The 25277-nt window shown below is 35.6% G+C and overlaps 1 protein-coding gene across 2 annotated transcripts in view; it reads right to left on the bottom strand.

Annotated features, from left to right (window-relative positions):
- Positions 1–25277, bottom strand: part of STK3 (serine/threonine kinase 3) — a 143096-nt gene that overhangs the window by 85293 nt on the left and 32526 nt on the right. For both annotated transcript variants that reach the window (XM_062570483.1, XM_062570484.1), the window contains exons 5-6: positions 25077–25241; positions 24482–24649 (exon numbers count right to left, since the gene is read on the bottom strand). In XM_062570483.1, coding sequence (XP_062426467.1) covers positions 24482–24649; positions 25077–25241 — 333 coding nt within the window. The remainder of the gene's footprint in view (positions 1–24481; positions 24650–25076; positions 25242–25277) is intronic.

Here is a 25277-nt window from a genome sequence, read left to right as displayed (position 1 = left end):
TCCCCCCAGCAGCTAAAGATTTTGAACATTAAATACATACAATAAAATTGAGGCATTAAGGATTTTTCAGAAATAAGTAAAGATACCTAGCTTATAAATAATCTAGCATAGGTACAAACCAGTACAATTGCTTGATATTTTATTGAAAGGATTTATGTAGACAATCTCCATAGTAATTGTAAGTCTGCACATTTTCCATAGTGCCCAGAGACAAAAAATCACGGAGATTAAAAAATACACGAACACTGCATCAGAAAATGAGACAACCAAAGTGTGTTTGAATCTTACAAACACACACACAAAAGCTTCAGACATCCGAAGTGAACTGCAACACCCAGACACCATCTATGACAGTGTTTATAGTATATCCAACAATTTCACTCTCCAAAAAGAAAACTTCAGTGGGCCACAGATTAATTCATTGTTCTTGTCCTGAAGAGTATACTTAACCTTAAAACAACAAAACCACATGTGCGTGCCTGTAGGCACCATTCCTCCTCATGCTTGAATTAAATGCATCTTGCTCAGCTGGTGTTGAGGTTAAGGTAGAACAAAAGTAGCTGTTATTTAACAAGCTGCCTTTACATTACAAGTAGTATCTAATGTAGCCACTTAATTCTCTAACCCAATTTTTACTTAATACTATCTTGTAAACAGAGGTATTTTTAAATAGACAGCTAGAGGAGAAAATTTCTTCTTGACAGTGTTAGACAACACCTGCTCTTAGAGTGACTTGAAGAGGAGATGCTTACAGCCCCTTAGAGCTTCGAGAGTCTTAGAGAATCCTGTGTTCTCTTCAACTACATCAAAGTAAAATCCTTTCTCAACAGAAAGGATTTAGTTGCCTCATATTTAGAATTAACAAAGAAGTACGATTCTAAACTTGATGGCTTTGGGGGTTTTGGATTTTTTTTTTCTTTCTTTCTTTTCTTCCTCTACCAGATTTTGTGCAAAATGCCTATACAGTCCAGGCAACAGAGACCAGAATTTAGACTTCTTCCATTTTGAATCTTCCTTTCTCACCAGTGCTACAGCACTAAGGCTATTCTTGGGTTTTTGTCTTATGACCGACATCTTGGGGAGGTCAGCAAAGATGACTGGCAGGAAAAGAATGGTACACAAATAATTTTTATTTATATTCAGTCTAGTTCAATCATTCAGCCTTTTCACTGTTTGACAAGGTAATTACTTTGTTTATTCTATAAAAAATTACCTTTTCCCTCATTCTGAGGAAATCAATGCAATAAACAGACAGGTCCGCTTCAGAACAATAGCCAATTCTAAGTCCTATCATACCCCTTTGGGGACTTAAGCTACATTAGGGTGCTCTCAGACAAAACTCTGCATTATGAGAGCTCCCACTCAAGAGCTAGGCAGCTAGCTGCCTGAAAGAGGCTCCATAGCTGCACAGGTGTCTAGGGAACAAGAGTGAGGGGATACCCTCATAAATATCTGGTACTGCAGGAGTACCTCTCTTGGATGTAAGCATCTTGCTTCTGATTAAATCCCAATTTTCAAAGAATCTAAGAGGTCTAGAGCATAAGAGAAGAGCACTGAACCTGAACAACTAGTGCTTTTCACCAAGGCCTTCTTCAATAACCAAACAAGGAAACGGCTCTGAAAGTGCACATGCTGCAAGATCCAGTTCAGGGAATACTCTTTTGATTATTTCCCTCTCCTTTCACAATCTTTTCTTTTACTATTATTTCAGTGGTATCTTGAAATTCACAGACATTTAGTGGTATAATGACTAGAAGGTTCATATTCTGTTATCAGATGATATAACTGAATCAAACTGTGTTACAGACTAAGAAATTTACTCTTGCCTCCCTCCAAGAAAAGCTCAAGAACATGCTTAGGATAATATCTTTTCCTTCCACACTTATTCCTACAGTTTGTCAGAAAATGAGGCAGCGATTACATACAAAAATACAACATACAGTGAGACATCAATTAGAAAAAGCTACATGCACAATTATCTTTAATAATAATAGAGTCAAAAAGTAAGGAACTTGTATCTGTGAGAAAAAGCTGTAGTGAACTGGTTGGCCAGCAAATGTGAAACTTCTGCCATAACCTCACAGAATGAATGAGAGAAGACAACTTTCAAGAAATTAAGCATTTCCTCTTTCTTTAGGATACATTAAGACCGCAGTACTGGGTTTGGTTTTAGGCATCACACTTTCAGAAAGGTATGAACCAACTGAAGAGGGTTCAAAGGAAAGCACCAAGAATTGTTAGATATTGAAGAAACATGATCTATGAGGAATTACTGAATGAACTAGAATTGCCTAGTCTAAAGCGGTGACTATCATGGGAAACACGGTTACAGTCTCCCTCACATTAAAAGCCACTTTGAAGAGGAAGCCAATACTCTTTTCTTCAAGGATATAAAGATCAGAACAAAAACTAGTGAGCTTAAGCTTCAACAAAGAATATTCAGGTTACAGAGCAGGAAAGTATCCAATAGATTACCTAAGGAGATACAGAACTTCTGTTACTGTATTTTTCTAAGCAAAGCATAGATAAGTACCTTTTGGAATGGCTTCATTAAAGTTGGTATGTGTTTGGAAGATCTATTCCACCTCCCACACATACACCTTAAGCCCCAATTTGTCCCATCTTCACAGAAATATATATGCATTCTCTAAATGGTCACACAGCAAAGTCAAGGAAGACAGTATTTTCCTCACATCTAACCTGCAAATTCAGCAGAAGGGTGCATTACACAAAAGGTGAAACAACACAAGATGTTTTCCTCAATAGTGCAGCTGATCCTTCATAGACTGTTTTCTCTCCCACAACACCTCTTCTGCCTCCGTTCTTCAAGTGGATTGTGTAAGGACTTAGAGTCAATACTTTTTAAAGAGTTCCAGGTAACAAAACAAAAAAATAATTTAAAAATTGCCATGCTAAATCACAGATGGAACAGTATCTTGCTAGGAAAAAAAAAAAAAAAAAAAAAAAAAAAAAGTCTGCACACTGTGAATTTAAAACCAACAACGACTGACTTCTCTCTGCTATACTCAAAGGTGATTTTGGTTACAAAAAATGTTTATCGTGTTTGGTCATCCACGGTACAGAAACAGCATGATGAAGTTATTACATTAACAAAAGAAAAAGTAAGGAGCAACACACATGGCAACATTCATACAGAGTGAAGTAGGATACAACAAATAACAACAGGTAAACAGGTGATGGCAAAAGGAAAAATGACTCATTTACTTGCAGTATCCAAACTAAGAACTAAAGTTAAACCGACAAACTATAACATTCCAGGTATTAAAAGCCCACACCTCACGAAATAACGGAAATGTCTAATTAACTATAGAAGACTTTTCCAGTTTATTAAAGAGTAACGAAGCATTATTGACTCCTCATGTCTCCGAGTTTTGTCTTCCTCCAAGCTAAGGAAAGCATCTCCTCCATGCCCACTCACACCCAGGCTACTGACTTTGTAGTGCTGCCTTCCCAGCCACCACTCACCTACGGAGAAGAGTTGCTGTGGTTACCTAGGTACTATTTCCAATGTTCTCTCTAGTAGCTCCACAAAAATACCATTTACATTATAGCCTCTTAATTTCATTCTTACTAACAATAGTGTAAAAGTTATCTACATCCTTTCCTGTGAGCAAATGTAGCTGCTGGAGTAAATCTAACTCTCTTTTTCTACTCCATGTAGGCTATGACGCAGATACAGACTGTACAAGGCATGACACTGAGCAAACTCTGGACATTATTTTTGAATGACCAAATGAAAAGAGAAGTATAACCAAGGTATAGCATTACTTATACAATGACACGGACCTTACATAACTTAAAATAACAACCCTTTTAAACCAAATTGAATAACACAAGATCAAAGTCACACAGTTAAAATTAAAATATATCATTGGAACCGACACTTCAATCCTTCACAGCACTTTGCTATCTTGGTAGATGTAACCATTACCTCCGCAACAGAAAGCAATAAATATGAACCACATAACGGCATTTAGAAGTGACCCTCTTGATCAGTCATGACAGAAGGTGAGTAACATACCAAATTCTTGACAGTCTGGGTAGGTCGAAAAGAAATTATGTTTCAGAAATGGCATCGTCTCTGCTAAAATTAGAATTATTATTGGATTTAATAACTTGCACCACATATAACTTACAGATGATTTTTCCAGAAGAAAAAAAATCCAAAGAAAAAACATGCATACAAAATCCAAATGTCAATTATTATTTTTTAAAAGCCATTAGAAGATAAAATGGGGTATGAACCACAGTTGGCTTCCCATACCTTCAGTTTTATTTATCAAACAGAAAAATCTTTCCAACTCACTCCTTTCCTGTATAAGACGAAAACTATGTGATGTTCTGTTTGTATTACAATTATACTAATTCAATGCAGGTCACTTGCTTTTTACCGAGTCCAGATGACATTTAGTAAACTAAACACAGCCCAATTAGGGAGGAAAAAAAAAAGTGGGGGAAGAATTGCCGCTGGGTAGGTCATACAGTGGCTACAGAATCCAATTGCTTGAATTACATTTTAGCTAACATCAAACACAGAATTAAAGTTATGAACTACTTTTTTTTCCCCCATTCCTTCTAAAATTCTCACGTTTAATTGTATTAATTTAAAAGCCAGCTCTTTCCCATGCTGAGGTGATAGGTAAGAACAGACTTACAATAATTTTTCATGTCTCCTCCACTCAATTAAAAAAAAAATAATATTCCAGGAACTGTAAACAATCTAGTTTCCACTTAATTTTTAATATCCCAAGTGGCTAACTAACCTTTTCAAGCCTGTTGATTTTAACCTACTACAGTACAAAAGAAAAACATAGCACTGGAGATTTAGTGAACACTAAAAATAATACTGATCTAAGCCTCTTCTATTTCTGCAATAACATTTGTACTCTTAAATCAACCTGAACTGCCATGTAATTAGCCATACAATAACCTTTACTGATAATGCAGAGAAAGTAGTTCCAGAGGAGTAGGAAAACCCTCAAGCTTATCTCCAAGAAGCAAATAAACAACATGCCTCTGTTAATGTCTTATTCATGATCAAGGGTTGAGCTTTTCCTGACAAAAACACTAAGTTTAAAATGACAATTAAAGCCTACATTACTAAATAAAACATCAAATTAGACCTGGCACACTGATTGCAAAAATCCATCAATGGTATTATTTCTAGCCATGATTGGATTTAGTATATTTTCCAAAAGTTCGATACTTCTAAAACAGTATCATCGGTTGTTAAAGTACAATTTAAGATCTATTATAAAACAGTAGCCCAGTTCATAGTTTATTCCACATGCTGTGGAAATGAAGATTACTTAAAATAGGAAAATGTACAGAAGTGATTCTAAATAGTTGCAGCCTTCAAAAAAATTTACAGATCAGGATGTCCTACACTTTCCAACATGACTGTTACCAAAACACACAGGAAACACAGAATATAAAGTATTTGTTCCTATGAAGAAGTCTAGGAACAATATCTTTGATTACTAAAAACCAAAGTACTGTGCAATCTTCATATAACTGAAGCTTTTCAGTCTTCAGGTAGTTTTAGGATAACTGAAATTCAGTACAAATACAGCCGATGAACTAATGGAGATTTACTGGACTGTTCTCTTGATACTTAGCAGGGACCAATACAAGCAATATTTTATAGCAGCTTATTAAGAGCAAGCTCCTCCTTAGGCTGCAATCTTCCTCTCTACACTGATCTGCACGGTAATGGGAAAGTTACCTCGCTCAGGCAGCCTCTGAATGGTCCAGTACTTCACAATGTACAGGTGGAACTATCAAATGAAGCGTTTGCAGATTTTTGGAAAGGTAAGTTAGAAGATGCTGAGGATTTCACCCATCTTTCTTGCTCTAATTGTACATATTCATTACATTCAAGCAGTTTCACAGAAATTTCTGACAGTCCTCCAGCCAACATGATCGTCCCCAGCTTGAGATAATCGTAACTAAAGCGATCTCTATAGTGGATACAATGGAAGTCCACTCACCCAGACCAAATGCTGATATAAAACCAGAGTCACCATCAGATCTGGCATTACAACTACACCTACAAATTCTATATCTATAATTGTCCTTAAATTCTTCTGGAACCATCTTTCTTATCATCATATTTAGAGCTGAGTTAAACACTGATATGTAACTCAATACACAGTTGAGCTACAAAGCTAACATGACTTCACTTGCAAACCAAAAAGACAGACTCAAAAGAAGTTGAGATTGGTCTTCTCATTCCAACACAAATCAGCAAGCTGCCCCAGTGAAGACCCTGTAAACTCAGAAGGGCGCTCAGTATCTTAGTCCATCCCATACGGGCTCCTCTGGGCTGAAACAAAATTTCCATCAGTAAAACGGGCTAGACAGTCAATAAAACACTACTTACAGGGCACTGAATTTATACACATCATATGATGTGTGTTTCAGTTTTCAATGACTGTAAATGAAGAATGTTGAAAGATTTACAAGCAGATGCCTGCCCTCCCTCTGCAATCCTACTCTTTTACAGCGTAACATCAAGCTGTAAGTAGCAACCAAATCATTTCAAGTCAGAGAAAGGAGAGCTACAGAATCAGAAAACAACAAAGTGAGTGCAAGTAATGAAGCAAGTGTGGGTTTTTTGGTTTTTTTTTTTTGTTTTTTTTTTTTTTAAGTGATACTAGGAGAGGCAGCAAAACCAGAAGGCACGAAAGATGATTTCTTGATTGTTCCTCCCACAGCTCCTACTGACTCCTACCAATGAACTGTGCAAAGTGATGTTCTGAAGCAACAGACTGGAAAAAAGCCTAGCACAGAAAAGCCTGAAAAGATCTTTCCAGTCATTGGAGAGCAAATGCCCCGAATGAACAATGTTTCAGTGAATTACTTTTTTGTTAATAAATAGATATGCCCACTGAAGAAGGAAATAAGCTTTCATAAGTTAAAGAGAATGTAAAAACTTAGCTGGGAATGCCATAAACTTGATTAAACAAACTATCAAATTAAAGAATATTAATTTAAATTGAAAAAAAAATGAAAAAAAAAAGGAAGAATAATTTCACTTATACTGGTCTTTATTTTAAGCAGCAGCAAACTCCAAAGACATTCCTAACTCAACTAGCATACAAAAGGAAAGGGAGATGCAAGACTATTCCATCCACCCTTTATATGCAGGAAACTAAAAATGGAGTATAGCCATTACTATGCCAATCTCCATGTTAGAGATTGCTAGGCTTTAATACCTTACTATGTCAGACTGACACAACCCATCATTTAAAAGGAAACCATGTACAGAGGGAAAAAAAAAAAAACAATTCAGTTTTTGAGTTCTAAAACTCAAGCACAGACTAAACTAGAAAGTTATTCTTAAAACCACCAACAGAAGTTTTAGATATATGCAATCTACTCTAGCTGAAAATGACTAAATTCATATGCAGGTTCAGTGCCTGCATCTACTTTGTGTTTTTTGTATAACAAGATCCAACGGCTGGAAGTTAAAATATATTTCATGTGAATTTGTCTAGCACTAAAGATAACTGTGGAGTGATTTACAAGCTCTCTGGTGATTTCTGCTCCAGATAAAATACTTCAAATCCAATTAATGTCTAAAATGAGTAAATAAAAACAACAGATAAATAAAACACATTTTCTGTGCACTAGTTCACCATTCCTGAAGCACTCACTACTAGTAAGGGAATTGACAGAGCACCAGTTTAGTATCAGACGGAGATTTAAGTCAGTCTAACAAATGTTTGTTGCTAAGTTATAAGAGCTACAAACAGAGATGAACAGTTCATATATAAAAGACACTATGCAAGTTATCAAACAAATAATGCCTTCCAAGTGTTGATAGATTAAACAAACAAAATTAAACTTTTCTGCCCACCTCAAATTATCCAGCTGTACTGAAGCACTTGATACAGTGTCTGTAAATACATCACAAAGCCAACTACAAAAAAAAAATCATTATTTTCTTTCCCGTCACTTAATGAGGGCCGGATTGCATGTGCTTGGAACTAGTTTGTAACCACAGGAAAGAAATGATGAAGAATTCAACTACTCATTTTTGTCTGAAAATCTTGACATTCCTGGGCAAATTTCGGAAACTCACTGACCATCCCCTGTGGAAGATTTACACAGGTTGTCCACATCAGAGTTGAAGTTGAATTCTAAGGTATACACACACAAGCAAGTTGCAGCAGTTCATAAAGGGCGAGTTCTGCCAGTGCATCTGTACAGCACACTAACTACTCGCATGCCTGTTCTGACCTCATGCTGGTGTTGTTTCTCTTAGCAAGTCAGCAAGCAAATACAATACAAAATACAGGTGAAACACTACAAACTACTGAAAAAAGTGAAAGTGGAGGTTCCCAGTGAAGAGATCACCATGACTAGATTCTCATCTTCACTCAAGTTCTTAATACATTTCAACTGAAAAGTTGAAAAAGTTCAACTGAAAAGTTCTCTCTTGCCTGCTGGAGAGCTTTTAGCTTTCCCTATGCACAAGCACAGTACTTGGAGCTAGAGAAGAGGTGAAACAGAAGAAAATCCATGTACCTGGAACCTGTGGAAGTCAGTGAAACAACCAAGAGTTCTGAGCAGATCTTGCCTGACCTTAATAACAAAGATTTAGCATCAAAGTCTGCCCTCAACTTCTGATGTGGGACCATCCAAGTTTCAGTTCAAATGGGGCAAATTAATCCCCTCCACTTCCAAAACACATCCTATGCTTAACAAAAGACAAATTTTTTTAAAAAAATCTTAAAACTACTTATTAAAAAAAACATAAGTATATTTTGAATTTTCTACAGTAATCTCCTTCCTTTTATTAGTGAATACTCAACAGATTCCCTTGATAAATACACTTAATGCTAAATTTAAGAAGTGCCTACAAATATAAAAGTGCATATACATTTTCCAGCGTTTCCATGAAGAACAGTATAAAAAAGGCATGGACTACCTTGGCCGCCTCTTAGCATTGCACTTCTCTGCCATTTGGACTTAGTAACACCTCATACATAAAAATGACTCTCCAAAGGAAGCAAAAGCCATCTTTGGTTGACTATCATTTGAATGGTTATTTGAACCCTGTAATCACAAATCTTTTTCAAATTCTTATCATATTACCAATATTTTATCAGAAGCAGATGTTGGCAACACAACTTAGTCAGAATTATTGAACAACTTTTCTTTCACTTTCATAACAGATTAGGCAATGCTTAGTTGACGCATCTGAAAAAAGTTACAGAATCATGAGCCCTAAGGCAAAGGACTGGGTGTCATAATTCAAACCATCACCAACTGAAATGCAAAGGCATAAGAAACATTACATACTACTTCATAGAACAAATTTCTCTTGCAGATCATCTTCATTTGTTAATAAACTCTTAAGTCTCAATAGCAAACAGAAGCTATCATTTAAATGTCAAGAACTAACAGAACACTTACAAACAATACTAAATTCTCTGAATGTTAATAAACAAGCATTGAAACAAGAATACATAATTATACAAAAAGACACATGTAATGTACTACTAGGTACAACAAAAAAAATAAGAACACAGAAAAATAAATAAAAGTAGTCAGAAGAAAATTCACTTAATATTCTGTGAACATTTAAAAATGTTTTAAAAGAAATCTGCTTTGCACCTAGAAGCCAAAGCCCACAAAACCATAACAGCAGCTGAAGACAAGAGTTCTTGTTACTGCTCTAGCTGTTATGTTTTACAAAACAAGGAGTTGACATAAAAGCCAACTGGAAAGACCAGCTTGAAATAAGCAGTAAAATATTTCAGAATTGGGAGATGAAGAGAACCATTTGCAATCCATTTCTGCTAATATAAACATTGACAGAAACAGTCCTGAAGAAAAACATTGCTAGGTATTTTACTTTTTTCTGAGAAGCATCCTCAAATATGTCAAGTTCTCCTATTTACCAATGAAATAAAAAAATACAATGAAAAACGCAGGAAAACATGTACATCACCAACATGCATCTCTGTCATTTTAACATCAAATTTTTTAGATTCAGCTTACATCACAGTTACCTTTGACAGATACTTAAAATTTCACAGCTACGAACATTATCTACTCGCTTACCCTCATTTCCCACAGGGAATAGGCAGAATGTGTTAAGATATTTCTTTTCAAGTGAAATTTTTATTAATTAGTCTTGAATCGGACATTAAAAGAATAGCTGTTTTAAAGTTGATTTTATCTTAAGATACAAGCCAGCAAGCTTTATTGTCAGTATCAAAAAAAAAAAAAAGTATTTAAAAGAGACTTGACAGAAGAATAGATACAATTAAGATCAAACTACCCACAAGAAGCACCATGGAGAAATCATAAAAGTTGTTGAGAAAAAGGTTGATGCCTACCAGCATGGAGATGTTGGAGGAATAAGCCAAAGAACGTAACAGTAAACTCTAAATGTAACACGAAAACAAGAAAGCCGGTGAAGGAATAATGCTGAAGTCACCTCACCTTGCAAGACTACTGCAGCAATTGAGCCTAGTAAACAATTTTCCAATTTTAATAATATAAAGGAAAATATATTTTTCTTAACACACTCTGCAAGGCCATCTATAAAAGAAAAAGTAATCATCAAAGGAAATCAGAAAAGCTGGAAACTGTCATTCAAATTCTAGAGTGTAAATTAACTAACTTCATACAATACACACCAGGAGAGCCTTTTGAGCAAAGTAATGTTATAAAAGGTTAAAAAAAGTTACGATATAATTGCCACAGTTGCCAGTCTCCATTTACTCACCTTATGTTTTCTGACAAGCGTTATAATCATGATCATAACGCATCTAACATTTTCTTCGCTTGACAGCAAAGGTTAATTTTACAGTAAATAAAAGAGCTTCCTCGAGGTCTGAAAGACAATTGAGCCAACTGTGTTGTATTTTCTGCATATACATATATAATCAATGTAACATACTACTAAACCATTAAGCAACAGTTGAAAAAGAATGCATTCAGACACTACACCTGAAGGACACACATATCAATAATATCATATGAAAGAGAATCTTATACCCAACCGACTTTATCCATTTTAGAATACTTAAATGGTTGAGCACAAAGGTAAAAAATACTCAAGGCTCAGGGACAACTCTACAAAACACCAGTTAACGACTCTAAGTGGCCCAGAAAAGCCAAATACGCTGTATCAAAATTTATGCCTGTAATTATTGCCAAAGAAGATCAGAAACATAAAGTCCTAATGATTTTTTTGTTTAAGTTACATTTCTAAGTAGTAGTTTTTGAACTGTGGTGTTAACTGTAATTTTGTCCTTGCTCTTTAATTATGTTAAAAGCTTAGCATTTACAGAGGAAGAGGTGACAAAGAAAAGGAACCAAAAATGAAGGGAGTAAGGCAGTATTTTCTAAAAAGCTTTTCCTAGATATTTGTATGTAACTTAATGTTAGTGTTAATAACCCCTAGGGGCACCAAATACTGATTCCTCCCCCCCAAAAAAAAAATATGAAGAAAATGATCTATACAATACCATTTGCTGAATATTGAGCAAACCTAAAAGGGACCCAAATAGGCTTCTCTAAATCAACTGCCAGTCACAGATATAAAAATAATAATCAATTAATCTACCAACAATACATACACTTTCAAACAAATATTATTCAGAAACAGTTACAGTTTGGATGTTAATGGGATGCCTGCATTTGCAACATGTTTTAAAGTAACACACACAGAGACAATATAGGACCAAGCTAAGGTGAAAGGGCAACAACCTGCCTTGACCTACTCTTCCATAAATACAAGTTGATGGATAATCATTCATAAACTACTCCAAGAATAGGCCTAGTGAGCAAACAGCTTTTGTAAAGAAAGTGCAAAATGTATTATGTAATTTAAATATCACGTGTGATTCAGAAATAAGGTGGGAGGATTAAATCTAAGATTACAGGAGGTAATTAATCTCCTCCCAATTTCTTTGATGGGGCAAGGAATACCAGAGGCCTTTGGTCAAAATCATCATTGCTTCTCAAAAGACAGGCAGAGTGCTTCTTTCCAAAGTTACACAGTTTTTCCATCCAACTCTTTCAATACTGTAAATACAAACAAGCAATCTTGCCCAGCTGTACAGTCTGACACCATCCTGCAAGGCACAAAACAGCAGTTCTGGGGCAAAAAAGAAAACATGAAGTTCAGTTGGCTTAACCTTCAACCCAACATATCATGGAACTTTACCCTTATTACTCTGACATTTTAAAACCCAATTTTCAGACTAATTCATGGTTAATCTATATCATAGGTTATTATGCCAACCTTGTTCATTGTCTTCTGTGGCTTCTTCCTCTCTCAGTATTTATCTGCTCATGTGTCTAAAGAGTACAAACATCTCTAAAAAAAAGCTTTTATTTTGTCAAACTAAATAAGCCAAGTTCTTTCAGTCTCTTTGCTTTGATCCTTTAGTGTTCAGTCCTCTTTCTCTGTACTTTTTCCAGGAGTAAAGCACCTTTTTTGGCGATCAGAACTGCATACACTGTCTCATCAGTTTCTGGTTTAATGGTATTCATACATTCCTAGCTTCACTGCAAACATCCCCCAACATTTCCAAGATTGCATTTTTCTTAGTCATCACCGCAGAAGACCAAAGTTGGTCTTCCTGTGACCTGTTCGATTCTTAAAATGGACTCCTACCAGGAGTACTTAATGTATATACTTAATTTCTTTTCCTCTCCAACTCTCAAGATGATCTAGTTCTTCATGTACGATGTTCTTCTCACCCTCAAAGTTTATAATATCTTTTGTCACCACAACATTTGCTCAAGAGATGCCCACTTCATTTCCAGAATAGTAAAATATAAAAGCTAAATAATTACAATGCTGATGCTTGAAGTACAGTAGTACCTTCCCCAAAAACCCACCCATTTTTATAATCCTATTTTCTAGTTCTTAAGACAGGTAGCACCAGATTGTGTTTCCTTTACCAAGCAATACATTAAAATAGATAAATATAAATAGTTAGGCATTACTCATAAGCAACGACCTGATTTTTAAACAGTGGAACTGCTGAGTTGATTAAGTTTTACACTTTTCTTTAAAGTCGGGAAGAAAGAAAGAGGCAGGGAAGGTGATTAAAGTCTGATTATTTTCTCAATGATTTTTCTAAAAACTTAATTTTGGGACGTATTTTAAATTTCTCTGTACACAGTTCAAATTCTGAATAATTTTTGTCTTAAGCTTAACAAAATGTACTTTGGCTTTAAGTTTTCAGAAGAACTCTGGATGATAAAATTTGCAACAGAAGGTGAGATTGTGCTATTTTGGAATAGCCAGAATGGATGAACAGTGAAACTGTGGTATTGTGTGTTCATCGAGTAGATTTGTCCACTGGTCACAAGTCCACTGGCCAGTTTTCCCACACTACCTTTTTTTCTCTCTTTCTTTAACTTCATCGCTATCGCCACACATAGCTCACATGCTAGATAATGTAAATCTTGCATAGACATATTTGTCAATACTACAGTCACATTTTTGCTGCATAGCCATATTAAGAACGTTTACCCAATTATTTTTTTTTTTTTTACAAAGACATAGCTTCAGACAACATAAAGCACACTTAGCACCAGATCAAAAATATTGCAACTAAATATACTCTCTACCAATAAGTTCATTAAAAAAATAAATTTAATAGGTTAAACTTCAGATCAGCTAAACTTTATGCTGACTTAGATACTTGGATACTATCAGCCAGCATAAAGTCAACAAACCAAGAGCAGAACCACTGTAGGCTCCAGCCAACTAGAGAACTGCACGTCTGAGCCCATATCCAGTCTCGGTAGCATGAATGAATGCAGTATTAAAGGCTGAACTACAGGCTGAAACAGCAGGTATTTTTTACCTTGAGAGAGGTAACATGTACATGAACTCTGAAGCCAGATGTAATATTTTGGATGTAGCTGCACATTAATGCAGTGTACTGCCTCTGAGCTGGAGCTGACTCTCACGCTGCTCTCCAAGAGCACTGGCATCTGAGCTCCCACCCACTTTTCAACATTCAGACAGACAGACCTGCCCTTTGGCTTTTAGCCTATCCCTGTTCATCCAGGGATACAACAATAAAACCTTTCTCTAGCACCATCAACTTATTATAGTGGTTCCAGTCCAGCAAGAACCTTCTAGCTAGATCATACTCAAAATAGTCTCACACCAAGAAACTGAGACTGCATCCAGGTGCTCCCAAATAGTTTTGCTCCAGAGTCACACTAGAGTCTATGAATATCTGATGACTTGCATCAATGGAAGAAAGATTGAGTTTTAAGAAACTGTGTACCAATTTCTCTACAAGATTCAGTTATATCTGGGTATTGAACTAAACGGCATTTGTTAAATTTTAAAGAGGGGCTTTAAGGAAATTGCACAAGCTCATTTTCATCCGAAAAAAATGCTTACTCCTAAATATCAAAAAAATATGGTTTACATATATTAGTTATTTTATTCAGAGAAAGTAATCAACCACAAGATAGTGTAATGCTCCCCCCTCATCTGACAAAAGGAAAAAAAATGGAAGTGTTCATCCAAGTGTGCACACAATTGCTATGAAACTCCTAGAGAAAAGTGAAAGCGGGAGCAGAGAGAGCAGAGTTCACTTGTGTCTGTTCGTACCTGTCAGTGCAGGCATGCCCTCTGTCACAAGGTCAGGGTACATGATTTACTGGATTCCTCAAGGAATACAATAAATCTGCTGCAACAGATGACTATTTCAACACTTCCATGTTAACCTCCCCTTAAGTCTTGTGTTCTCTAGCAATACCGTGCAGGGCTCCAATAACATAAACATTCAAAGCATGAAAAAAGAGGAACAGCAGCAGAGAGAATACTGGGCTCCCACCTCTATTGCAAGTCTATGACCAAGATACTAAGATGCTGGAAAATATTGCAAGAGCCAGTACACATCCTCTAGAAAACCATCATAGTCTACCCCCCTCACTAAAATATCCATTTTCTGAGAACAGCTAATTTAATTGTGTTCCAAAGCTATTCTAAATTTCTGAGAGATAATGAAAAATACAACAAATCTGAAACTTCAGACTCAAATATTCCTTGGTGTGGTTGCTAGTTCTGATTTACTTCCTGAGAACAAATATCTTCAATGTCAACATCATGGAATAGAGTTGGGAAATATGCAGAGGAGACTTTCATGGAAAAGGAGAGCTCTTCAAGTATGCAGGTAATAATAAACAATGTTTCCAAGAACTATGCGCTTTTTTGCTTTTCTAAAACACAAACTAAAATTCTGTAACACATCAAATTATGTATGGTACGGTAAGCCTTTAAATAATCTTCATAATCAATATGAATTCACAACATGCTAAAGAGGCACAGAAGAAAGCAGAAATCTGGAGGTAACATTTGTGTTGGCTTCATTTCTTTCCCATGGGAACATCCATAATGAAAACTTATATTTGGAATAAAAAGCTGGATCCATACAGCTTTAAAAACAGATCACGCTAGCTAAGAAAATATGAACTTTTAACTCTACTTTTCTGCAGGTAGACCACGTAGCTTTCAAAAGCTGGGATTTGAGGGCCATGAGATACTGCAAGTAATCTTTATGTATTCTCTCAATATTTTTTTAAAAAATAATGTAACTACACAAACTGAAATACAGGAAGTGTTAGTACAAAAAAAATTAAAACACATCCACAAATTGTACACTCAATTATTAGAGTTATTTCAAACTATGACAACATGTTAGAGCTGTTTGAGTTATTTAGCCAGCAAAATCAAAAGCTGACATGAAATAGCCAGGCTGGTTTCAGTCTTCTCTAAAACCAGGGTGGTCTACGGATAACTTTGACACCACTGGTGTTGCTAGGGAAACAAAATGAAAACAGGTGCCAAATTCAAATTAAAGATTTAGTTCTACTTCAAACCACCTCAAAACAAAGTTTCCATAAACTTTTTAACTGATACTGCTACAAATTTGACAATACTTTATAACAAGAAAAGAATTAAGTTGTCTTTAGACCATCAAGTTTTAACTGAAACAAATTTAGACTGATTGGCAACCCTTCCTTTTAAATAGATTTCTTACATTATATATGCTTCATTCTCTTTAAATGACTCTAAGGCAATAATACCAAGACAGAAGGTGAGTATGTACAATCTTAATAGGCTTTCTCAATTCTGAATTTTACCCTCCTTTCCATCTAAGCAATTTTTAAGGTTTCCTGCAAAGTAAACAACCAATATAAACTTAAACATTAAAAAGTCCTACAGTAAGTAGCAATACAAGATTAATATTTTCCTCCTAATCCAATTGTCATTTTCTCCTACATGACTCCTCTAACCAAAACCCATGTAAATACACCTTCTCTTTTTAAAAGTATCATAATGTGTTCAGAATCTGGCTCTATACTAGTCAAGTCTCCTTAAAGCACTCCCCCTAAGTCAATCAGCTATACTGATATAAAACATGTTGAAAATCATGAAAAAAGAATGAATATACAGTTTACTTAAAAAGGAGAAACACTGATTCAAACTTCCAAGAACCTTTTAAAATTATTTACAGAGTTGTTTTTTAGCCTAACAAGACTCTAGTCATGTATAAAAATCCCAGTAATCCTACTCAATTAAAAGCAAAATACAATTTCCCTTTTCAATAAAGCTAGCTGTCAGACCTCTGAAAAAAACTAACCTTGTCTATTTTGTGCTAATCTTGGAGCTTGAAAGATGATAGAATAAAAAGAAATGTAAGAATCCACAGTAAATACATATAGCTACTCAAAATTTTACAATATCTCGCAGGTTATTGTAGAAATTTTAGTAAAATGGGTTCTCGTAAAACTCTGCACTTGCTGACTATTTTCCCAAGTCCATAGTGCAAGTTAAATATAAATTGAGTAAATTCAGCATACAGCAACATGTACTAATGATAGAAAGGCTTTTCCAAATAAGAGTATCTATGAAGTTAAATAATAATAAACCTTTTTGCTGCATTCACATTATGATTCTAATTTTGATGGATCTTGTTTCACTAATGGTTGCCCATTTCAAACAAAACTAAGATCTTCAAGCTGCCCGATAGTTTTGCTTTTGCTTTGCACTTTGATCTGTATTTACAGTAACATCACAAATGAGCAGATGTGTAGTGATTTAAACTTTTGGATTGGGGTCTTTCTGTCTGCTTTTTTTTTTTTTTTTTTTTTTTTTTCCTCCAGAGAGAAGGTAGCCAGCTGAGTAGTAGAGAATAATATTAACCCCTGCAGTGCTAGATTTGTTGAATACTTTCCTGCTTTAACCACAAGGACAGTTCTATCAAATAATCTCTAACAATGCTTACAAAAAGTAGGATTTGCTGAAATACACACTGAAACTCTCAATCTTTCCATCACTTTCATGGCTTTACTCAGCTTCCATTTACTCCAATGGCTTTGGAAAAATCATTCTTAAGTCAATCATTTTCCTATTAAAGTAGCATGCAAATAAATGTGTAGTATCATGGTGCAGGCCTTTTTTCAGATTAGCACTTGTAATAATTTGAATCATACACAACAGACAGACAGCATTACATGAAGCTAACCAACTTCAAACTTCCTTTACTGTTATTTTAGTTAAGGTTTCAGGTTAACTCACTTGTGTGTAATTATGAAATTACTGTACTGATCCTCTGCTTACTTTGAAAGTGATTAATCAAAGTCAGAGAAAACCAACCATCAACTGAGTATGTTTCAAATTTCCTATTGAGGGGATGGTCTAAAAAGATGAACTAATTTTAATTTTAATTAAATCCTCATTTAGAAGCATGAAATAAATGTTTTCTGTTTAATTCAATTCAAGTTGTAGTCCAATATCAAATATTCACTGTTTCTCATACTTTATTACACAAGCCAGATTAACCATTCCTATTTATGCACACATGTAGAAAGACTTGTTATCATAAAAAAAAAGAATTTATACTTCTACTAGTAGGGAAAAATACATATTATGATATCCTATGCTAAATTAAAATTATTTAAGTGATGCAAAGGGGTGAAACTATGGCAAAGCATTTATACTAGATTATATAACCACAAATATTTTTAATCTCACTTTATTTATATTGCAATAGTGCTCACTACGTGAACTTCCAAGACACCACTTCAGGGAAAAACAAGCTGGAGCTAAAAGGAGGAGGGGAAGAAATGCACTAGACAAAAGCAGCAATTCATATATATAATCAAGCTGTCTTCCCGTATCAGATTTGAGATTTAAAAAGCTTTAACGTGGACAGAAACAGGGCCTTGTCATCCTCTGATCTAATCACCATAACTACCTCCCTTACACACTCATTATAACATATAAGATTATGAATGTCATATCACTCTGTGCCGGTTAGGAAAAAAAAAAAAAAAAAAAAAACTAGGAAAGAAGGTGAACCTTCATATCCCATCGATCTCCTCTTGTGAGCGAGCCCTTCTTTCAGATTTTACACGGCTCGCCCTATCTTACCTCAGTAAGATCTTTTGGATTGCTAAAGCCAAACTCAACCCATCTCTCTCTCTCCTGTAATCCTCATCTTTCACTTTCTTCCTTTACTTTTATCCATCTCTTAGGTCATTTTTCCCTCTATGAAGAGTCATATGCTGATAAGCATTATCTCACCTAAAACAAGCTAGATTATCAGGCCCATTCCACATCTCTCTGTGAATATATATGGAAGGCACAACTGAACCGCGACACGCCTCTGCTCTTTTACGTGGTTTGCACTCTCAGAGTCCCATGAACTGCAAATCTGTCAGTCTTTTCTGTGGGAAGGGAGTATTGGCTCTGATACAGCAACATAGCAGAACCTCTTCAAACAGCCCTTGGAGGATTGGGGGCAGGGAGGAGGAGAATTTTTCTCATCTGCAAGTTTTGCCAGAGGACAAATGGTATTTTCTCCTACTTTGCTTTTATAACAGTATCACAAAATCCCTCCTTTCCATGTGAAAGGCAGCTCTCCTCAGGATCAACAGATCTAACATCTAGACATTAAGGTTCTGGCAAAACAGAGATCTCATGTAAATAGGCACATCAGGTATTTTCTCAAAAAAAATAGGATATGCCAGTTGTGTAAATTCCAATGTACACTACTTCTTGTTTCAGTCGGCCTCTCCCACTTACGATCTCTCCATTCCAGGAGGATGCTCTTCTGCTGAGAAGCATGAAATAGGGTAGCAGGAATGGACTGCACCTCAGCATTAACTTCTCACAGCAAGAGCAGCTTTCTAAAACAGAGCTAGCAAGTCCTTCAAGTAAAGAGTTCTGCTCGTACACCATAAACATAGATCTCTGTTCAAGATTTTTTTTTTTAAAAAACACACTACCTATATTTTCACATTCTAGTCTAGTGCCTCAATCATACCCTGTCACAGCCATAGCTTCCACCTATAAGAATGCATTATATAGGGGACCATCATTTATTATTTAAGAATTTAGAAAGAATATAGGATTGTGCAAGACAGCACACTTTTAATCCTGTCCTGAGAAATTCAATTTTGCAAGAAAGACAAGACACAAAGAAAGATCCAGGAAGTAGTAAATTTTTCCCTTTTAACTACATTCATTAATGCAACCCTACCATTGAAAGAAATCGATGTGTTAGGATCTCACATGCTTCTTCAAGAGATACTTAAAGTATTAAGAGTGTTTTTAAATGGTTAAATATTTTAAGTCACTTAAAAGCAGATAAAATATTTCAGTGAATCATCACATCACAAAACTCATGACAGAAATGTTGAAGGATTATTATCCCTGAGGAATCCTGCACAAGGAGTCCAACCACAACTCATTGCCATTCTTCCACAAGATTTTTGAACAGACAGTAAAATAATAAACAGCAACATATAATCAAACATCTGTATTTTAAGTCTCTCTAAATATTAGCTTACCCTGTCTAGAAACAGCAGGCAGGATCAAGTTACAAATTAAAGTGTCTCACAGAAAGCTCTCAATGGAAAGGACTTGAAGAAGTTAATCCTAATCCTAAAGATAAGTGAAAACGCTGAAGCAAGAAACCATTATGATGTACATTTATAGAACTGCTCTAAATTAAAAGTAGTAATGCAGAGACAAGATTGATCAAATCACAAAGAAAACAGAAACTGGTAAGAATTCCATGTGTTGGAGAGAAGAAATGCAAGAGCCTTCTGTTAGAATTGACTACATAGAAAGACAGCTGGCATTGCCAAGAGTGCATTTTCCCACCATCCTTAACTCATGGTATAGACGACTTGGAAGAAACCATTTTCTCACCAAATGAAAAACATCTCTCAATCATGCAGTGATGCCCAATGTGACACCTTGCTTGGTTCTTGCAAGTTTGCATAGTGCTAATTCTCACTTCAATCATATTTCATTTCATATGCATTATACTGAAAATCAGAAACTAGAAAAAATAGTAGGCTGTTAAAAGATTTATCAAAAACACAGGGTTATTACAAACAGGCTGGAAATGACACAGGCTAGGCAGGAGGCATGCGTAATCTGGGTAAGTGCCATGGAAAAAATAAATATCATGACTGGACCTAAGGCAAATGGAAGCATTTCGAATTGGCTTCCTGCAATTCACTGTAGAATATATGATGCCCACATGTCCATTTCGAACAAACTTCATCATTAAAAATAAAGGCATTGGCCTTCAATACTGTGAAGTGTTGAAAAACACATCTACCAACAGTTTCTTCCGTACCACAGCAGCATGAATTATTGCAGCTGCCTGAAAAGCATGAAAGAAAAGAGGTGGATTTTTTTTGTTCGTGGAAGAAAGCTATTGGCATTTATCTGAAGCACTCCATACTGTGAATAAGAGTTAACTTTCCAAAGAAGAGCAAGTTTTTATAAAAAGTCAGGTTGCAGTTTTACCACTGGTCTACATGAATTTGTACGGAGTTCAGCTGTCAAACTGCAGCTGCATGTGCAACTCCGTTCTGCCCGCTTCCCCTCTCCACCTCCATGCCCCAGCACCTCCTCTGCCACAGTTCTAGCAGGTTTTTGTCACGCTGACTTTTCAGGAGATCTGCTCCTTTATCTAACTCCTTGTTAGGCCACAAAAACATTAGCATTTACTTAGCAGAAAGTTCAGCAACTCATGGCTGGGACAGGCTGTTTCTATAATCAGCTGCAACATTTAAATTGGCTTAAATTGATCATTAAGAAAAAAAATCACCGCTTCACAGCAGCAAGTGATCATGACATTGCCTGAATATAAGAAAAATTGTGCTAAGGACAGTCCTAGAAAAAGGATCTCAAAACAAGCCATTCTTAAAGTTTATGATTAGCTTTATAGTAGAGTGTTAACCTACTTGTTAAGAGAAGCCAAATTTCAGGAGCTGGTAAACTATAAATAAGTAAAAACTTCATAGCTTAGAAGAGTTGGTTTTGGTTGAACACGATGAATTTGAGAGCATGGCTTGATTAGAACAACTGAAAGATATTTCAAGGGCGCATTATCAGTTGCAATGAAAAAAAAAAAAGCAAAATCAGAAGTACTATGGCAAAATAGCGCCAACCTTTGTGTTTCCATTACAACAGAGGAGGAATTTGGAAACAAAAAAGAAATACTAGAGATAAATACTGTCCGAAGGGAAGAAACTGAGCAAAGTACCTAATAATTTGACATAAATACCTTAGAGGAACAGGACAGCATATATGCTGCAATGAACAGGGGACACAGGAGCATAGCTGTTAAAACATTTCACTGCACTTCCAAAGCACGACTTTGAATCTTGCTCTAGAATCATAGTGAAGCCCTCTTTAGTTAGCTTAGCTGTAAACTGATAACTGCTCATCCTGGCAGAGGAACCCAAGGCAGATGCAGACACCACCAGCCATATTAATCCCTGCTGCTGCTGCTACTGCAACAGCCATGGTTTTTAAACCATGATAGATGGGTTAAAATATCTAGGTTTAAGTGATATCTCACTTAATAGCAAAATTGTTGCTATTTCTAGTAGCCGTATTACCATGTTTTATGGCAACCTTGAGGATGCCTGCATTTTCCACCTCTTTAAAACTACTTGAAAGTATTTCTGCTTTGAGGAAACATTTCACTTTCCAACATTAGGAAAGTACATCATTATCATAACATTACTGAAAGTATAAAATAACTCTGACATCACACATGAGGCATCCCATAATACTTGCATGAATTAAGATCACTGTTAGACTATTCGGCTGGCAGATGATCTCAGCATTTGAGCCTTAAACCAAGTATGACACCTTCAGCAAAACCTGCAACAAAATCTGCAGCAAAACCTCATTGATGATGCCTATGCAATCATACACATTCGATGAGGAATACATAAACAAGAAATGTGCTATACACTGCTAAAATTCCATTTTGCACCCCCACTTCTCACCCTTCTCCAAGTGAAACTAGTACAATTCTTTGGAGTAGCTGGAGTGTGGTTAAGGAGAGGAAGCTATGCTTGTTTGCATGGAATCTGCTATTTCCACTCTGCCAAAACACTTGTTTAAAGTAGTCATGTAGTATTTCCATTAAATTGTAAACGCAGTTGACAAGGAAATGGCCTACTGGCAGTACATTACCTTTGTGGCAGTGCCAACCAGCCTACAGCAAAATAGTGCACATGATAATTTCAACATGCATTCCCAAGTAACAAAGTTGTACGTTACATAAATACCACAGAACCCAGCAACATCAAAAAAAAAAAGCAACGAAAATTTGCCCAAGCTTTCATGCTTGCCTATATCAATTCTATGTCGTAACTAAAACAAAGTAGGAAAGCATCTACATATGTCCAAAAGTCTTGTGAAGTTGTATCATATAACATTGGAAAAACTATTGAAACTTAAATCTGTGTATTTCTTGTTAACCACTGTAACAACTCACTGATAAAAATTAAGAAAAACTAAAAGGTATCAAATATTCAAAGGAGTACTAACTGCACAGAAGTCCTTAAAGGCGGTAACGTAATTTATTAGCAAGAACATGTGTTCTACGGAACCCAGAATCGTTTTAATTTGGCCCTTGACAGCATTCATTTGATTACAAGAATTAAATAGATTCACAAGCTTTCAAATTCAGTGACCTTCGGTTTATAAGCAGCTATTGTCATGCTTATAAAATCCTCTCTGATAATGTACCCCTCCTTTTCTTCAGCTAGTACAACCACACACAATTATGTTAAAATGAACCCAGACATAATGAAGACAATTAATTTAAGGGTACAACTAAAAAAATCCAGCACGATCAAATTAATTTGTAGACAATATGGTTCTTAATAAAAGAATTTTAAAATATTAATTCATCTCAAGTCAAATTCCCCACTAAAAACAAGCTTGAGAGATGATCGTCTTGTTCTCAGCTTCATCTGAAGTATTGTCAGTTTCGATATTGATTTTAAAATGTCCAAATTATTTATATAAAATATCCAATTATTTAAAATAATTCCCAGGGGGAAAAAAAATGGTGCAGCAAAAATACATTTTCTTTCCCAAATGATGTAATGTTTTAAATTACAAAATGGTCACTAGCTTTAATTGTACTGCACACTAAAAAAAAAAAAAAAAAAAAAAAAAAACACCACACACACACACACACACACACACACACTTCAGAAAAGGTCACTTCTCCAGTGAAAGCTCACACAAACCAAAAAACAAGAACTCAACTGCATGAAAAACACTTGAATTTATGTACGTCCTACCTTAACTAATCATGTATCTACAGTGCTTTCAGTACTGGTGATGGCCCTATATTAAGATCCTGATATCTGAGACATCAACAAAAGAAAACTAAACATATATTCTGGTCTGAATGCTATTCTTATAACAAAGTATGCAAATGGAAAAAAAATACTCTAGCTATATAAAATGCCTTGTTCATACCAAATGGACTGAATATTTATTGATACTAAACCAGCACAGCTATTCTACAGTTCATTTCATAAAACCAAAATCATGATCAACAGCAGCAACAGCTACCCCTACATAAACATTTTTTCCATATACTTCTCCAAGTAATTTCTTTGTAACTTCTACTTCTCATAAAACTACTAATTCTATTTATATTTTATTTTGCAAAAAGTAAACTAATTCAGTACGAGATTTTAAGAGTCAGTAATAAATAAAAGCTGCTCAAGGTTATTTACATTAGCAGTGCTCATATAGGACAATTCTGAGTTCTTTTCTTGCCCATCTTTACTTCAAAACTGCCTTTCAAAGGAGAATGGCCTCTCGGTGACGCAATTCTGAAAATGCAGGCACAGCCTGACAGAGGTTTCTATATGTTGCCTTCAAGTCAATTAAGCACATGTGGCCTTAGTTTTCTTCCTCATGTAAAGACGAGAACACTCCAAAACCTTACAGACACATGTCAAAATACAGGCAAACTACAGTAAATAAGAAATGAGACAGCAAATGAAAAAAAAATACTACAACTTTGTCCATAAATGTCCAGTTTTAAGATTATAAGATTAGGGGGTTTTTATACAACAAACAGGAACGTTCCCTCCCATCCGCACTTACCCTCATTGGATGAATATCAGCATATGGAGGCTTTCCTTCAGCCATTTCTATCGAAGTGATACCGAGGGACCAGATGTCTGCCACACAGTTGTAGCCGATCTCTTGTATTACCTCAGGAGCCATCCAAAACGGAGTTCCTATAACAGTATTACGTTTTGCCATCGTATCCTGCAATTACATTATTTGTGCAATTAAAACAGGAATGCTAATTTTCACAGACTTTTGACATTAATTCGATATTTAAATGTTCAATTAGTCACCCAAAGATCAAACCGTAATGACTTTAAATCATGATCAAACTCATTCAGTCTGTCGGCATACTGAGGCCAAACAGGGCACAGTGACTAACTCTCAAATAAAACTTTAAAGCAGGATCATCCAGCATTTTATGTAAAACAGATTAAAATAATATACAATTGAGAACTGAACAGCCTTTCAATACACAAAATACGCATCATGACACAGAACTTCAGCTCTGTGGCCAATGCTGGCCACTTCTCAGACACAAAATTCAATGGAGAAGGAAAAGAGAAAAGCAAAAGACATGATTGGAAGTTTTAAAGCATTTGCAAATGATCTTTCCACATATACTTACTGTTAACTGGCCAGCAACACCGAAGTCAGCTAATTTTGCATGCCCCTCAGTGTTAAGAAGGATGTTTCCAGCCTTTATATCTCTGTGTATTTTTCTCATAAAGTGCAAATATTCAAGTCCTTTAAGCGTAGATTTAAGAATAGTTGCAATTTCATCTTCTGTTAGCTGCAAGAACACATAAAATCATTTTTATTTTCAGGT

This window comes from Rhea pennata, chromosome 2 (genome assembly GCF_028389875.1).
Source record: "Rhea pennata isolate bPtePen1 chromosome 2, bPtePen1.pri, whole genome shotgun sequence".
Classification (NCBI taxonomy): Eukaryota; Metazoa; Chordata; class Aves; order Rheiformes; family Rheidae; genus Rhea; species Rhea pennata.
The sequence above is the reverse complement of the archived record's forward strand: the minus strand, read 5'-3'. Positions and strand labels throughout refer to the sequence as shown.